Source organism: Larus michahellis, chromosome W, assembly GCF_964199755.1.
Source record: "Larus michahellis chromosome W, bLarMic1.1, whole genome shotgun sequence".
In the NCBI taxonomy this organism is placed as follows: domain Eukaryota; kingdom Metazoa; phylum Chordata; class Aves; order Charadriiformes; family Laridae; genus Larus; species Larus michahellis.
Window position 1 is genome coordinate 6,974,573 of NC_133929.1, and position 17,514 is coordinate 6,992,086.

The following is a 17,514-nucleotide window of genomic DNA, read 5'->3' on the forward strand; positions in this document are numbered from 1 at the left end:
TGTAGGACTTCAATACTATACTGTTGTTTAAGAAAATATGACTTAATGCCTTGAATATAATTGAAACAAAGGCACTATATTATTTTATTTCTATATAGGCTTCCGGATGGATTTTCCCAACTGTTAAACCTAACGCAGCTGTATCTGAATGATGCTTTTCTTGAGTTTTTGCCAGCGAACTTTGGCAGGTAAGTTGAATTTGAAACTTAGTATCTATATTTGGTTTTAAATTTATGCAGAGCAGCTTCTGCTGCTTCTTAAGCAAAGTGTGAACTGGAGGAGGGGAAGAAGTGTGCATTACCGATCCATTTATGCCACATATTAGTTAAAAAAAAACAAAACCAACAAAACCACCAAATCTTTATCACCATTCTTTAAACAGGACTTTTGAAGGACAGACAGAATGCTTGTTGCTTCTACAACGCAAGTCTGATAAATATGTGAGACTAGTATTTCTGAAATATGGCCTGGTTATCATTTAGTAATTGGAGTGGAGGAAATAAGGACATCTGTAATTCTACTTGTCCTCTCCTGGATGCACAGATTCCTTCATGCGCATCTATAATTCCCAAGTGCCTTGTTGTCAGGAATCTCTGAGAGACAGCATGTTTATGGTGTGCTGACTGAGCAAAATTGTTCTGTGTAATAGCTTAAATAAGAGACAAATGCTAAACACCTACCTCTTTAAAATGGATTAAACCTTGGGAGAAAAAGTAAAAAGATAATATTGCTAAAAGGAAGAACCCAGCCACCGCCCTCTATTCCAGGGAGACTTTACTTGTGTGGCTTGCTTGATTGCGGCACATGTTTCACATTAATGAGTGACCTGTCTGATGGCCTCCATGGTCAGGTCCACCCCTCGATCATGAGCCCACCTGCGTGTTGCACCTCTCCCTAGATGTCCCGATGTTTCGTGGGCCCATTGAGCTACAAATACCTCACCCTTACACTCCCGGTCCAGGTCCACCTGAGCTGCTTCAATTTTGACAGCCTTGCCTACCTGTTCATTGTTTCAATGCTCTTCAGTGGTGCAGCTTTTGGGCATGTGAACATCTACGTGACGTACCTTTAGAGTGATGTTTTCTACTCGGGCAGCGATGTCCTGCCACAATGCAGCAGCCCAGATAGGTTTACTCCTGTGCTGCCAATTGGTCATCTTCCACTGCTGTAGCCACCCCCATAGAGCATTAGCCACCATCCAGGAGTCAGTATAGAGAGAGAGTACTGGCCACTTTTCTCGTTCAACAATCTCTGGGGCTAGTTGGATGGCTTTCACTTCTGCAAACTGACTTGACTCACCTTCTCCTTCAGCAGCTTCAACGACTTGTTGTGTGGGACTCCACACAGCAGCTTTCCACTTCCGATAGTTTCCCACCACACAACAGGATCCATCAGTAAAAAAAGCATAATGCCTTTTATCTTCTGTTAACTGATTATATGGTGGTTCCTCTTGGACACGAGCCACCTCCTCAGGAGATGCTCCAAAATCTCTGCCTTCTGGCCAGTCCATGATCTCTTCCAGTATTCCTGGGCAGTTGGGTTTCCCCAGTTGAGCTCATTGTGTGATGAACGCTACCCACTTACTCCATGTAGTGCTGGTTACGTGATGTGTAGAGGGGATGTTTCCTTTGAACATCCAGTGTAGCATGGACAATCGCGGTGCAAGAGGAGATATGCTTCTGTACCAACAACTTCTGAAGCAGCTTGAACCCCCTCATATGCTGCTAGTATCTCTTTTTCAGTTGGGGTGTAGTGGGCTTCTGATCCTCGATACCCCCTGGCTCCAAAACCCTAATGGTCGACCTCAGGTTTCTCCTGCTGTTTTCTGCCAGAGGCTCCGGGTGAGACCATGCTGCCCAGCTGCAATGTAGAGCACATTTTGCACAGCCGGTCCTGTCTGGACAGGCCCAAGAACTACCGCACAAGCTATGTCCCGTGTGATCTGCTCAAAGGCTTGTTGTTGCTCAAAGCCCCGCTCAAAATAGTTCTTTCGTGTTACTCGATAGAGAGGGCTCACAAGCTTGACTATAACCTGGAATATGCATTCTCCAGAATCCCACAAGGCCTAGGAAAGCTTGTGTTTCCTTCTTGTTAGCTGGTGGAAACATAGTTGCTATCTTGTTGACCACATCCAGAGGGACATGATGGCATCCATCATGCCATTTTTTTCCCAAGAACTGCATCTCCTGTGCAGGTCCTTTGACCTTGCTTCTTCTTATGGCAAAAACAGGTTTCAGAAGAACCTGAATCACTCTTTTCCCCTTCTCAAACACTTCTTCTGCCTTGTTTCCCCACATGATGATGTCAGTGATGTACTGTAGATGTTCAGGGGCATCACCCTGTTCCAATGAAGTTTGGATTAGTCCATGACGAATGGTAGGGCTGTGCTTCCACCCCTGGGGCAGTCAATTCCAGGTGTATTGGATACCCCTCCATGTGAAAGCAAACTGTGGCCTGCACTCTGCTACCAAAGGAATTGAACAAAATGCATTGGCAATGTCAGTGTAGCATACCACTTATCTGCCTTTGACTTCAGTTCATATTGGAGCTCTAGCATGTCTGGTACAGCAGCACTCAGTGGTGGCGTCAGTTCGTTCAGGCCATGATAGTCTACTGTTAATCTCCACCCCCCATCAGACTTTTGCGCTGGCCATATGGGAGTGTTAAAAGGTGAGTGAGTCTTGCTGATCATTCTCCTTGGCTCTCCAGTTGATGAATCAGCTCATGGATGGGAGCTAGGGAGTCTCCATTTGTGCGATATTGCTGCTGGTGAACTGTCCTGGTAGCAATTGGCACCTGCTGTTCTTCAACTTGCAGCAATCCCACAATGAAGGGATCTTCTGAGAGGCTGGGCAGAGTAGATGATAGCTATTTGATCTTCTCTGTGTTCACAGTGGCTACACCAAAAGCCCATCAGTACCCCTTTGGGTCCTTGAAGTACCCTCTCCTGAGGTAGTTTATATCAAGGATACAAGGGACCTCTGGGCCGGTCACAATGGGGTGCTGTTCCCACTTGTTCCCTGTTAAGCTCACCTCAGCCGCCAATACAGACAATTCTTGGCATCCCCCTGTCACTCCAGAGATCCAGATGGGTTCTGTGCCTCTATACCCTGATGGTACCAGCATACACTGTGCACCAGTGTCTACCAAAGCCTTATACTTCTGTGGGTCTGATGTGCACTTTGAACCACCTTCCTCCACATGGCCTGTATGCACAGGACATCCTCTGTATCTTTGGAGACCTCATCATTGTCTAGATCACTGTAGATGACTTCCAGCACCACTAATTCTCTCAGGTACTGGATGCCTTCGTCCGCGGTAGTCCACTTTCCTGAGGAGTTCACAAGATCTTCCTTGACTGGTTATATCTCGTCCTCACATTTGAGAGGAGCCATCTACAGAGACTGCAAGTTGCTGCCTCTTTTCCAATTCCTCTCTCAATTCCCTGGTTTCTAGCAAGGGATCCCAGCTGTTGGGCTTCCTTACCTTCAAATTGCTGACTGTCGGCCCTGTTATCCCAGCATCAGAGCAGCCAGGCAGCAATCCGCTCACCTGGCTGGTGGCTGTAATCTTTCTGCATGTCTTGAAGTTCTGATGAGGTCAGGGACAGGGTAGTTTCCACTTCTTGTCTGAATTCTCTCACTGCTTCCTCCAATTTCTTTGCCAAATGTGCTGGTTTTGATTGGGATAGAGTTAATTTTCTCCATAGTAGGTAGTATGAGGCTATGTTTTGGATTTGTGATGAAAACAGTGTTGATAATACAGGGATGTTTAAGTTATTGCTGAGCAGCGCTTACACAGAGTCAAGGCCTTTTCTGTTTCTCACACCACCCCACCAGCGAGTAGGCTGGGGGTGCACAAGAAGTTGGGAGAGGACACAGTTGGGACAGCTGACCCCCAACTGACCAAAGGGATATTCCATGCCATATGACGTCATGCTCAGCAATAAAAAGCTGGGGAAAGAAGAAGGAAGGGGGGACATTTGAAGTTATGGTGTTTGTCTTCCCAAGTAACTGTTACACATGATGGAGCCCTGCTTTCTTGGAGATGGCTGAACACCTGCCTGCCGATGGGAAGTAGCGAAGTAGCACTGGAATGCTGCAATGGATGACTATTCACTCTTCAGAAGGGATAGGCAAGGAAGGAGAAGCAGTGGGGTGGCCCTGTATGTTAGGGAGTGTTATGAATATCTAGAACTTAATGATGGTGACAATAGGGTTGAGTGTTTATGGGTAAGAATTGGGGGAGGGCCAACAAGGCAGATATCATGGTGGGAGTCTGTTATAGACCATCCAACCAGGATGAAGAGACAGATAACAATCTATAAGCAGCTGGGAGAAGTCTCAAGATTGCTATCCCTTGTCCTCGTGGGGGACTTCAACTTACCAGATGTCTGCTGGGAATACAATACAGCTGAGAGGGAACAGTCTAGGAGGTTCCTGGAGTGTGTTGAGGATAACTTCCTGACACAGCTGGTGAGGGAACCAACAAGGGAAGGTGCCCTGCTGGACCTGCTGTTTGTGAACAGAGAAGGACTCATGGGGGATGTGACAGTTGGAGGCCCTCTTGGACATAGCGATCATGAAATGATAGTTTTCACTTCTTGGAGAAGCAAGGAAGGGGGTCAGCAGAACTGCCACCATGGACTTCCAGAGGGCAGACTTTGGTCTTTTCAGGAGCCTGGTTCACAGAGTCCTTTAGGAGTCCAGGAAGGCTGGACGTTCTTCAAGAAGGAAAGCTTAAAGGCACAGGAGCAGGCCATCCCCATGTGCCGAAAAACAAGATGTCAGGGAAAAAGACTGTCCTGGATGAACAGAGAGCTATGATTGCAATTCAGGGAAAAAAAGGAGAGTTTATGGTCTTTGGAAGAAGGGGCAGGCCACTCAGGAAGGCTGCAAAGATGTTGTGAGGCTATGTAGGGAGAAAATTAGAAAGGCCAAAGCCCAACTAGAACTTAATCTGGCTTCTATTTTTAAGGACAATAAAAAAAAACACATTAGCAATAAAAGGAGGACTCAGGAGAATCTCCATCCTTTATTAGACAGGGGGGAACATTGTGACCAAGGATGAGGAAAAGGCTGAGGTACTTAATGCCTTCTTTGTCTCAGTCTTTAGTAGTAGGACCAGTTGCTCCCTGAGTACCCAGACCCCTGACCTAATAGCTAGGGGCAGGGTGCAGAATGAGGCCCCCATAATCCAAGGGGAAATGGTGAGGGAGCTGCTACAGCACTTAGACGCACACAGGTCTATGGGGCCAGATGGGATCCACCCGAGGGTACTGAGGGAGCTGGCAGAAGTGCTCACCAAGCCACTTTCCATCATTTACCAGCAGTCCTGGCTAACCAGGGTGGTCCCAGTTGACTGGAGGTTAGCAAATGTGACGCCCATCCACAAGAAGGGCCAGAGGGATGATACAGGGAACTACAGGCCTGTCAGTCTGACCTCGGTGCCTGGGAAGGTCATGGAACAGAATATCTTGAGTGCCATTATGTGGCACATGAAGGACAACCAGGTGATCAGGCCCGGTCAGCATGGGTTCATGAAAGGCAGGTCCTGCTTGACGAACCTGATCTCCTTCTATGATAAGGTGACCTGCTTGGTGGATGAGGGAAAGGCTGTGGATGTTGCTTACCTGGACTTTAGTAAAGCCTTTGACACCATTTCCCACAGCATTCTAAAGAAACTGGCTGCTCATGACTTGGATGGGTGTACACTTCGCTGGGTAAAAAACTGGCTGGAGGGCGGGGCCCAAAGAGTAGTGGTGAATGGAGTTAAATCCAGTTGGTGGCCGGTCACAAATGGTGTTCCCCAGGGCTCAGTACTGGGGGCCTTTTCCATTTAATATCCTTATCAACGACCTGGAAGAGGGGATCGAGTGTACCCTCAGTAAGTTTGCAGATGATACCAAGTTAGGTGGGAGTGTCAGCCTGCTTGAGGGTAGGAAGGCTCTACAGAGGGATCTGGATGGGCTGGATCGATGGGCCAAGGCCAATGGTATGAGGTTCAGCAAGGCCAAGTGCTGGATCATGCACTTGGGTCGCAACAACTCCATGCATCGCTACAGGCTTGGGGAAGAGTGGCTGGAAAGCTGCCCAGCAGAAAAGGACCTGGGGGTATTGGTAGACAGCCAGATGAATGTGAGCCAGCAGTGTGCCCAGGTGGCCAAGAAGACCAACAGTATCCTGGCCTGTGGCAAGCAGGACTAGGGAGGTGATTGTCCCCCTGTACTCGGCACTATTGAGGCCCCACCTCGAGTACTGTGTTTGGTTTTGGGCCCCTCACTACAAGAAAGGCATTGAGGTGCCAGAGAGCGTCCAGAGAAGGGCAACAAAGCTGGTGAGGAGTCTGGAGCACAAGTCTTATGAGGAGCGACTGAGGGAACTGGGGTTGTTTAGCCTGGAGAAAAGGAGGCTGAGGGGAGACTGTATTGCTCTCTACAACTACCTGAGAGGAGGTTGTAGGGAGGTGGGTGTTGGTCTCTTCTCCCAAGTAATAAGCGATAGGACAAGAGGAAATGGCCTCAAGTTGTGCCAGGGGAGGTTTAGATTGGATATTAGGAAAAATTTCTTCGCCAAAAGAGTTGTCAAGCATTGGAACAGGCTGCCCAGGGAAGTGGTGGAATCACCATCCCTGGAGGTATTTAAAAGATGGGTAGACATTGCGCTTAGGGACATGGTTTAGTGGTGGCTTTGGCAGTGTTAGGTTAATGGTTGGACTCGATGATCTTAAAGGTCCCTTCCAACCTAGACGATTCTATGATTCTATGAATTGCTTATTTTCCTTGGCTTGCATGCACAGCTATCGCTTTCCCTATTAAACTGTCTTTATCTCAACCCACGAGTTTTCTCACTTCTACCCTTCTGATTTTCTCCCCCATCCTATCATGGGGGAGTGAACAAGCGGCTGTGTGGTGCTTAGTTGCCATCTGGGATTAACCCATGACACCAAAGGACCAGCTTCTTGATCAAACTCTTCCTCTTCTTCCTCCTCCCTTACTAATGGATAACATGGACCCCTTGACGTCCTTGTCCTCTGTTTCTTTTTCACTACTGGAGCAATTACTGTAGTTGTTGTTGTTAGGGTCCCTACCTCAACCATGGTGTCCTCAGATGCAGTTTTGGTCCCTATCTCGACTGTCATGTCCTCAGATGTAGTTTGCACCCTGGTTTCAGTCAAGGCATTCTTAGAGGTGGTTTGGGTCCCTGCCTCAACCACAGTCCTCTGATAGTACTGAACCGTAGTGCTCAGTAGGCACAGGCCAAGCCCCAGTACAGTGCTAGAAGCTGCTGGTTTTCATTGGGGTAGGCAAGGCACCCTTCTATCAGGTGGCGTGTCAGTTTGCCAGGGTTACTTGCCTGTTCAGGTGTAAAATCCCAGTCTATGGGAGGTGATAACCACCCTAGGCACGTGCCCAAATCCTTCCACACACCCTGCCACCCAGGGACCGGCCACCTTGGGGCACGTTTCAGTATCGCCTCACCCAAAAGTTGTCTTCTCTTACATCTGGACGACACCAGAATGCACAAACCCCACAGTATGCCAGCAGTGTTAATTAGTAGTATTAAAGAGCTCACGTAAGGGTGAACAAGGACCTCAGGAGCCTGCGTAATAAAACCACTCACATCAAACCTGGATAGGAAGAGGGAGGTGTATTCCCTCATCCTCTCCACAAGACAGGTCCCCCAGCACAGTAAGGGCATCAATGCCAGGGCAAAGCAGCACATAGCCATTGTTTGTATTAACATGTTCCCAAGCTCAGCAAAATAAAGAGATGAGCAGGGCAGCCATCAAACTCCATGACCCACACAGAAGCTTGCCACTTAATAACTACTATAGCTATACCATGCTTAATACAAAACTGCCATTGTCTAGTGCCCCATGTTGGGTGCCAAAAAGGACTGTGGTGGGTTGACCTTGGCTGGCTGCCAGGTGCCCACCAAGCCACTCTGTCACTCCCCTCCTCAGCAGGATTGTGGGGAAGAAAATAAGATGGAAAAGAACTCCTGGGTCAAGATAAAGGCAGTTTAATAAAGCAAAAGCAGAGGCTGTGCACAGATACAAAGGAAAACAAAATATTTTTTCCTCTACTTCCCATCAGCAGGCAATGTCCAGCCACTTTCTGGGAAGAAGGGCTTCAGTACATGTAGTGGTTGTTCCAGATGACAAACGCCTTAATAATGAATGCCCCCCCCCCTTCCTCTTAGCTTTTATTGCTGAGCAGATGTCATATGGTATGGAATATCCCTTTGGTCAGTTTGGGTCAGCTGTCCTGGCTATGTCCCCTCCCAAGATCTTGCCCACCCCCACTTTGGGGGGGAGGGGGAGGGAAATGTTGGAGAGACAGCCTTGATGCTGTGTGAGCAACTGTTATCAACACCTTTCTAGCTACCAATACAAAGCACAGCACTATGAGGGCTGCTATGGGGAAAGTTGACTCCATCCCAGCCAGACCCAGTACACACAGTAGATCTTCTAAGAAGTTAATCTTACAGGTAGTTAAAAAAAGCATCTTAATTATATTTTTTTCTTCATCACTGTCCTCTTCTGTAATGCTTAATGGTTAGGTAAATGGTGAAGTCATTAATTACTAACTGCTTAAGAATAAATCAGTTACTGAAGGCAACTTGAAAGCTACTTCTCTGGTGTAGTGTTTCTCTTTAATAGCTATGAAGAATTCGGCCTTGGTTTTTGAAATATAAATAGTGACTTGCAATATCCTACCTTGCAGTCAGGAGAATGATACTGAAATTAAAACTTTTCTCATCAGTTGTTTTTAAATGAATTTAAAGTATTTATGTAAGTTTACCTGCTTAATTGCACTGTATTGCACAGAATAAATACTATTCTATAGGAAGATAATGGTTAGATCAAATGAATTACAAAACAATGAATTTGGTAACATCATTTCAAAGTATGGTTCAGATCCCTTTGACATTGATTACTTCTGTTTTGTAAGTGATCAGACTGCTCTGCCACTGCCACCCCACAGTTTTAACAACTAGTTATAAACACTTGCTAGTGCAAATGGTCTGATATACAACTTTTACTTTGGAATATGAGAAAAAGCTCTGGTAGAAGCTTTTGAGATATTTAGTGCATTGTTAGTTATTCCCATCCAGGACAAGCCTTCAACTTCTTTCAATTTGGTGCATCATTTCTTTCGTATATGGCTTTATAGCTATTACTCTTCATTACATGGGAACAAATGAAGTAACTGAGTTTTGTTGCTTGCTTTTACTGGCAACTGTAGAACTCTGTTCTACCAGTTCAGGTTAGAAACCTGGTTTCCCACATCAGTTTCTCTCTGACTTATATTCATTTGTTCCACAGTTTAATTGCTGTCCTCATAAGTGTCGTCCCCCATTCTCTCACCTGCTGTTTTTATGGTGTTTCCATATACCTCTTTTAATTTGTTAGACTAAACAAAAATATTTCCCTCTGGTATGGCAGGTTTTCCTTTGTGCCTGGTTATGTTAATAGATCTTGTAACTAGTTTCAGTTTTAATGTTTTTTTATTATTTTTTTTTTTTGGAGAGAGGATGACAGCTTATGTAGCTATATTTAGAATTCAAATTGAGTTCTCCTCATGGCTTGTACAATGTTTATCTTCTTGTTTCTCTTGGAAATGTCTGCAGTTACAATCTAGTATTCCACTAGACCCTTTTGCAGCTGCCTAGTGTCATTTCCCACGATTGACTAATGCATTGGACAGCTCAGTTAGAAATGACTTATGATTTCCTTGTAGAGTCATCAGTACTTGACTTAGTACTGTGGCATCTTGTCCCTTTCCTATTTTTTTTCAGTCCTTAAGGTTGTACAATTTTTTCCACTACAGTGTCCTAATAATTCTCTGTATTGTCTGTGACTGTCTTTTGTGCCATCAGCCAACTTAAACATTTTTCCTGTCCTTTAAGATTGCTGTTAAAAAATATTGAATAGGATAGTCCCAAAATGGGTCTTTGAGCACCTGTCAGTAATATTCAGCCTGATGCCTAGGAGAGAAAACTTTGTGTAATGTAAACTACTTTTAGTATATCCATGCAGCTTTTAATTACATTTACCTCTATGTTTTATTCTCTCCTTCAAAATTTGTGCTAAAGCTTTATGTAATATTGAGGTCAAGGTTTTCCAATCTTTTTTTCTCTTCTTTATGAGTATTACATACTTGCTGTCCTTCAGTGATGTTGTACCAGTCCAACCTGTTAGACTTATTAAAATTCAACAGACTTTTGATTAAATGTGCTAGTTCCTTTGGAATTCTGAGGTAATAAAGTGTGTTTTTTTCCCTCCACTCCCAAATTCTAATTTGAATGCATTAATATTGGCCCAGATCCTAGAATTAGCCTTTATGCTGTGATAAACACTCCTTATCCAATAACAACATCTCAGGCAGCGATCAATACGAAGCACATTTTATTTAGACATTCTTGCAAGAACGGGTGACCTAGCAGGTAGGCACACCTGAGGTCCTGAAATAACTTCTTTTTATTTCCTGTCCCCAGCTGAAATTTCCCTCCCCTGTTTCCCCATTGGCTAGGTACTCCAGGGTTTACAGCCTATCCGATTCGCCTAAAACTACTTCCATTCGCTCCGCCTCTGTTTACTTCTCCCCATCACCCCTCCTAAACCCCTTACTTCACCTGCTTATTTCTTCCCTTTTTTGGTATTATTGCCCAGGGTAGCTGGTCTCAGTTAAATGTTCATCCCCCCGTTAAACTACCGATCCGGCATAGACTGGTTTCTCCTTTGTCTAAGGGATGAGCATTCTTGCATGTCTCCTGATCAGCCTTTGTGTTGTTAATCATTCTCTAGCTACATCATTGCAGACTGGCCAAGCTGTTCCTCTGCAAAAACAGTACTTTGATTTTTCTTACAATGCCAGTGCACAGAAGTCTTAGAATTGCTTGTGCTTATGGAGGAAAACCATATCTGTTGTATCTAAATACACCATGTATATTTGCATTTAAATATACAAATATATAAGCAGAGCATTCTAAACTTGAAGCTCACTGCATGCTAATGTTGAGACAGGACTTTAAAAGGGAAACATTATTTACTGATGGGTGTTTAAGAGAATATTGTCTATAGTGGAGTATTGCTTCCAGAGACTTTTTACTGTGATGTTGCAATGAATTTACTTTTAATCTTGTTTCTCAACAGTTTGACAGTAGTATTTGCAGTAGTAGATATTTTTAGTAGTATCTGCTTTGGGTTATCTTTTTACATAAATGTACAATGATGATCAAATTTGTGACTTAGTTAAATATATGCAGTTTTGCTGAAACTTTTGCAGCCTGCTATAGGATGCATGTATTTCAGTCCTCTTGCCTTTATATTTTAGTTATGATTTTTTTAAAAAAATATTTCTGCATTAGCAAAACTGCAAGGGAGGTGAAAAATAAAGAATATCTCTCTGAAATATTTTTAGCTTTACAAGGAATAACTGCTGTTGAACAGTGAGTTTCTAAGTATACCTGCTATATATTTCTTCTACATTTTTACAGATTGTATAGTTAAAGAAATCAGACTTAGGAAGAATATTGATCTTATCCTGGCAAAGTGTTCATGTAGAGATTTTGTTTTTAATAAAAGTTGAGCTACATTTTAAAAGTAAGTTGTTAGTTACATAAAATAACAGTCCTGCAACAATAATTTTGTTGAGACCATTACACCAGGTATACTTAAAGTTGAATAATACTCCCTTATAGCTTTGTATTTAGGTGATGTGTAAATATTTCTGTGGTTGTGGGTTTTTACAGTTGAGAAATTAAATGTTTCTGGATGAGTATAACAAATCTTTGTGATAGAATGTCAGAGGAAATATACATTCTGTCACTATGGCTTTTATTTTTCCTTTAGTATTGGTGAACTAATTCTCTGTCTGTATTTCTTTTCTGAATTAAACCCTAGTTTTTCAGTTCTGTTATAGCAATTCAGATGCTTAGCATGGGCGTTCACACCAGCAATTTAAAGAGCAGATAGGCTGAGTATTTGATGTGTACTATTATATTAAACTTGAATTAACCCTCCCAGTCATAATGGAAGAAGTGACAACTGCTTCAGGCCAATATTTCTCATCAATTACAGCAAGAAAATTGCTAGTTTAGATGCATCCTGTATCTCCCAGCCAGGAGAGGTTGAAAATGTTTCCCTAGTAGCCTCTGTGTAGCTCTACACATAAGAACTTAGAGATTTTTATCTCCAGTCTCTTAGAGTTAGCTGGAGAGAGTAGAACATGAAACAAGGTCACAAAGCTATGAACCTTTCTATCACCCAAGGCAGTCTTTAAGTTTACAGAATTAGCTTATTAGAAGTATAGTACAGTGAGTTCTGGCTAAAGTCAACAAAGTGTGGGCATGCATATATATAGTTTAGTATATGAATGGAGGTTTGTTTCTACTGCTTTTAACTGAGAAATTTGACTGCATACACCTGTTGTGAAGAAAGACTACAAACTATCTAGCTGTTTTCCGTGTCACCAAAGCAAAACACCAACTGGAGCCTAATGCAGTGTTTGAATGTTGAAGCCTTCTCAAAATAAAGGGGTTTGGAGCTGATTGAATGTGCTACTTTATTTTTAAACTGGTGTTTAAAAGAGCCCTGCTATACAAAACTGTAAGAAGCTGAGCAGGCATCTGGAGTTGTGGGATGCATCAGAAAGGTGGTGGTGGGGAATAATTTCTTATTAATGTGAAGAATTGGTATCTTATTAGGCAGATCTTCCTTGTTCTTCAGAGTTCTTGAACTTGGTTATCTTTTCAGAGGCTGCCCCTAATCTGAGCTGGTAATGGGGATGATCTAATACCTAAAGTGGCCAAGAGCTACAGTTCTGCTGTTGATGTTTTAAGTTCATCATTAGGACTATAAAGAGCAACACCTGCAGTCTCCAAAGAGAAAGGACTACTATTCCTCCCTTCTAGAGAAGACTGTCCATTCTGTTTGTCAGATTTTGAGAATCCCCGATACTAAAGATGTAACAATAAACCTCCTGCTGTTGCATACTATCTTAAGTCTGCAATGAATCTGGGAGGGAGGTTTACAGTGGGTAACATGAACATTTAAAGCCTTGGGAAACAGAAGTTAATGTTATAAGACAATGTTAGTAAAATGCAGAGATAAAAGTCTGTAGAATCTGGTTTGATATTTCCGATGTTTTGCTATTATCATGGGATCCCAGTTGCTGCTCGTGTATTGGTGCATAGGAAAATGTGGTATCTTCTCAATATGAAAAAATAATTGCCTTGATGTTAAAATAGAGGTGCTGCTAGGCAAGACTCCTGCCTGGTTGCAGAAAATGCAAGGAATTGAGAAAGTCCTGCAGCAGACTAAGATAGTAAATAATTATGGGAAAATGTTTCCTATACGTCCGGTGTACCCTTGAGCATAATCTAGGTGCCGTGCAAGCCACAAGATGCCACAGAAGTATCTTCTAGTGAAGGCAGTTATTCACTTGAAGTGTGAGACTTGCCCCTTTGTAATCCAGTTCTTGGGTTCAGAAGTCCAAGCACAAAGTGACCATTCAAATCTGAGGGTGCTTCAACAAACAAATTTTGTTTTGTCACAGATCCATATCTTGGGATGCAAGTAGGGTAAGAAGGCTAGGAGGTCCTTTCCAGTTATGTCCTAGATTGACAGCAGTGATATGACCATGAACTGGGTTTTTATTAGGATATTCTTTCAGCATTGTTACAGGGTTGTTTTTTTCTTTGGGAAGTTGGAGGTAGGAGGTTTCCCTCCAGCAGTTGCTACCAGATGACAAGTACTGCTTGCAATGCTGGGCTAGGTTGACTTCTGCTCTATTTCAAGGTGACTGTTATTCTTGGGTTATTCATAGGTGTGGCAGATTGCTACTTTCAAATGCATCCAAAAATGAGCATGTCTTGAGAAAAAATAAATACTGTTTTCAGTCTTTCTGTTTTTACTTTAAGTATAGTTCTTACTACTTAATCAGAGTTAAGGATTTTGTCTGTGTCCTTACAACATACTCATTTGAGCATCTTCAGGAAAGATTGATCTGTTCTCTAAACTCCTTTTTGAGTCAGGGAGTGTAATGACCTATTTTGTGTCATATTAGGGCTATTGGTGGGTCACATGTAGAACTTTTCTTTTTACAACCCTGTCTGTATTTAAACCAAACTGTTTCTGTATTTCATTTAACAAAGAGATAGTCTTGTCACTTCTATCCTAATGTAAAAAATTCCACTGGGGATGGTACATTGCTTGAATGTCAAGACTACTTTGAACTTATCTTAGCCAAGCAGTTGAGTTTGGGATCTAGAGGTTGTTTATCTGGCAACCAAGGATTTACTGAAAGAAACGTCAAACTGCCTTCTAATAGAAATATCAAAATGGATTAAGAAACTGACTAGAAAGAGAATATGGAAGGAAATACAAGATGAATTTAAAGGTTGTTTTTACCATATGGAAGACCACAGGTATTCCTGTGATGAGGCTTTTTATACAAAATGGTTTGATACATTGCCTGTATTAGAAATTCAGCATCTTAAAGTGTGTGGACTGATTCTGCCTTTCTTGTTTTACTTCCTGTGTACTTCTGTATATGACGATAACATATACCCATAATGAATCCAATGAAGCGCTTTAAAATCTATGGGATGAAGGAAAACAACTGTGTTTAAGCAAATGCAGAAAAGCAGGCAAGATCCAGTTTGTTTGCTGCTTTACCAAAACCAAACCCCAATGAATAAATAAACTTAAAATAACATGCAGATTTCTGCACAAAACATACTTGTGTTCTTACACAAAAAAATATTTCAAATTTGTAGATATTTTTTGAAGTTTAGCAATGTAAATAAGTTCTGAGATTGCTTTTGTCATATTTGTTTTATGCCTTTCTGTTACAGATTAACTAAACTCCAGATACTGGAACTTAGAGAAAACCAGTTAAAAATATTGCCAAAGTAAGTATGTATGAAATTTATTTAAAATACTTTGGAGGATTTTTTCTGTAGTTATACTAATAATGTGTAGTGCATATCGAAAAATAGATCACAGCTTAAAACGTGTAGCTAAGTAACTGGACTAAGTTTCTCACAAGGAACTTTCCCTTCATAGTGCTGAAATTATATCTCTCTTTAGACTCACTGGTCTTCCTATTCAGAGACTTGCCTATTTGGAGATTTTTGAATTTTTTCTGTCCCTCTCCAGCTCTGTATTTCTGATACACCTGTCAAGCTTTTAAGTCAGCATGTGGGTGCTTCAGGATGATCATTCTGAGGTGTCTGATGCTTTTTGGTCACAGCATTGTATTGGTGCCCAGATGCCTGTCTGGGTATCGTTCTGATGGCTGAGTGCCTGAAACTTAGGCATTATCTCTAAATCAAATGTGGAGTTTGAGATGCTTGCTCAGAATGACTGAGGGAATGTGATTCACGTGATGTGAACAATTTTTTTTTTCCAGTTAATATACTACACTGCTGAAGAAAGTAAAAACTCCTTATTGTGTTGCACAGTGTCTGTTATGCAGTATGTATTCTATAATGCAGCAGGCTACTTTAACATAATGGAAGTATATTAGTCAGCTGTGTTTTCTGTAATTGTAAAATAGTTATGGAAATTGTTATAGTATTTGTTTTAACAGTAAATGCATTTGTACTTATCTCTTAAAATCTAGCACCTTTCTAAGCCCTGCCTTGCAACTCTCACTTGCTTCATTAAACAAACCCAGGTTGACGGTGTTGCAGTTCCTGCAGTTTCTATGAGCTAGACCAATGCTCTGAATTTTCTGACTTGGACCCTGGAGGTCTAAGTGGGTTAACAGAGGTATAAAAGGTCAATGAAGAGAGAAACAAAGATCCCAAAGATGGGGATGTGAATAACTAGCTGTAGAGTCCTGAATATGTTGTGGTGTGCAATGAAAGGGGTCCTCCTCTTGCAGCAGACACTGGTAAAGAGAGGTACTGGTATCAGATGTTTTGGTGGAGAAGGGGAGGCATTAACAATTCAATATTCATTCTGTCCAGCTCATATGCTAGCAGAGAATTGCGTGCAGTAGGCTGAAGTGTGAGTTGCCATCCCTTTAAGTACAGCAGCCAGCTTTTCTAGTGACTCTATGTGCCTAAGACATTAACAAGGGGTATGTTCCATTGGAATTCTCTTTTTATGTGCCTAAATAGTATACTGTGGTGTATAAAAATGCTAAAACTCACATCTGGAATGAAATGTATAGCATCAGAAAGCGTGAATTTAAATCTTCCAAGTGTGAAACATACTACTCATTCATGTGATATAAATACTCTCTGTCCTTCTTTGCTCTTTCTGCTATTGCTAATTTTCAGTAGAAAAAATGAGAGGACATGTAATTTGGGGTAGTAGCTCTGTAAATTAAGTTACTCCCAACTGAGGAAAAGTAGCTATAATTAAACCTTATAGCTAATACAGATTTTATTTATAAAATTATTCTGACCTCAATTGCCATAATTAACACTAATAACATGAATTACATGCAATATTTTAAAGAGAGTAGTTTATGGAGGTCTCTTGTAGTGATAAGAGACACTTAAACAAACGCTGTAATGTATTTAAGCCAAACACTTCTGTTGAAGTTGCTGGGAATTTTTTTGTTGACTTCAGTGTTTTCAGGGTTTCATCCTTGCTGAAAAACTAAACAGCAGCTGTCATGATGATGTCCTCTGCAGCACCTCCATAAAAATCTACATACAGTACATGCTGAGCTGCCACCTTTATTATACTCTTCTGATACTCTTATGGTTCAATTAGAGTCATAGAAGAGTCACAGAATCTTCATGGTTAGGAAGGACCTTTGAGATCATCGAGTCCAACCAAACACACACACACAAAAAAAACAACAAAAAAAACCACACAACCAACAATCTCTGTCCTTCAGAGCATGCCCTGAAGTCCCAAATCTAGACATTTCTTAAACACCTCTAGGGATGGTGACTCAACCCCCTCCCTGGGCAGGCTGTTCCAGTGCCTGACCACTCTTTCAGTAAAGTAATTCCTCCTAATATCTAATCTAAACCTCCCCTGCCGCAGCTTCATACCATTTCCTCTGGTCCTGTCATTATTCACCTGGGAGAAGAGGCCAACACCCACCTCTCTCCACCCTCCTTTCAGGTAGCTGTAGAGGGCAATGAGGTCTCCCCTCAGCCTCCTCTTCTCCAGGCTAAACATGCCCAGCTCCCTCAGCCTCTCCTCATATGACCTGGTCTCCAGACCCCTCACCAGCCTGGTAGCTCTCCTCTGGACATGCTCCAGCACTTCAATGTCCCTCCTGTACAGAGGGGCCCAGAACTGAACACAGTACTCGAGGTGAGGGGCCTCACCAGTGCCGAGTACAGAGGCACGATGACTTCCCTGCTCCTGCTGGCCACGCTGTTCCTGATACAAGCCAGAATGCTGTTGGCCACCTTGGCCCCCTGGGCACACTGCTGGCTCATGTTAAGCTGGCCGTCCACCAGCACCCCCAGGTCCTTTTCTGCCGGGCAGCTTTCCAGCCACTCTTCCCCAAGCCTGTAGCGTTGCTTGGGA

General features: G+C 42.7%; 1 protein-coding gene across 12 annotated transcripts in view; it reads left to right on the forward strand.

Annotated features, from left to right (window-relative positions):
• LOC141735600 (erbin-like) overlaps positions 1 to 17,514 on the forward strand; it is a 169,147-nt gene that overhangs the window by 103,969 nt on the left and 47,664 nt on the right. For all 12 annotated transcript variants that reach the window (XM_074568635.1, XM_074568634.1, XM_074568636.1 and 9 more), the window contains 2 exons: positions 99 to 188; positions 14,865 to 14,921. In XM_074568635.1, coding sequence (XP_074424736.1) covers positions 99 to 188; positions 14,865 to 14,921 — 147 coding nt within the window. The remainder of the gene's footprint in view (positions 1 to 98; positions 189 to 14,864; positions 14,922 to 17,514) is intronic.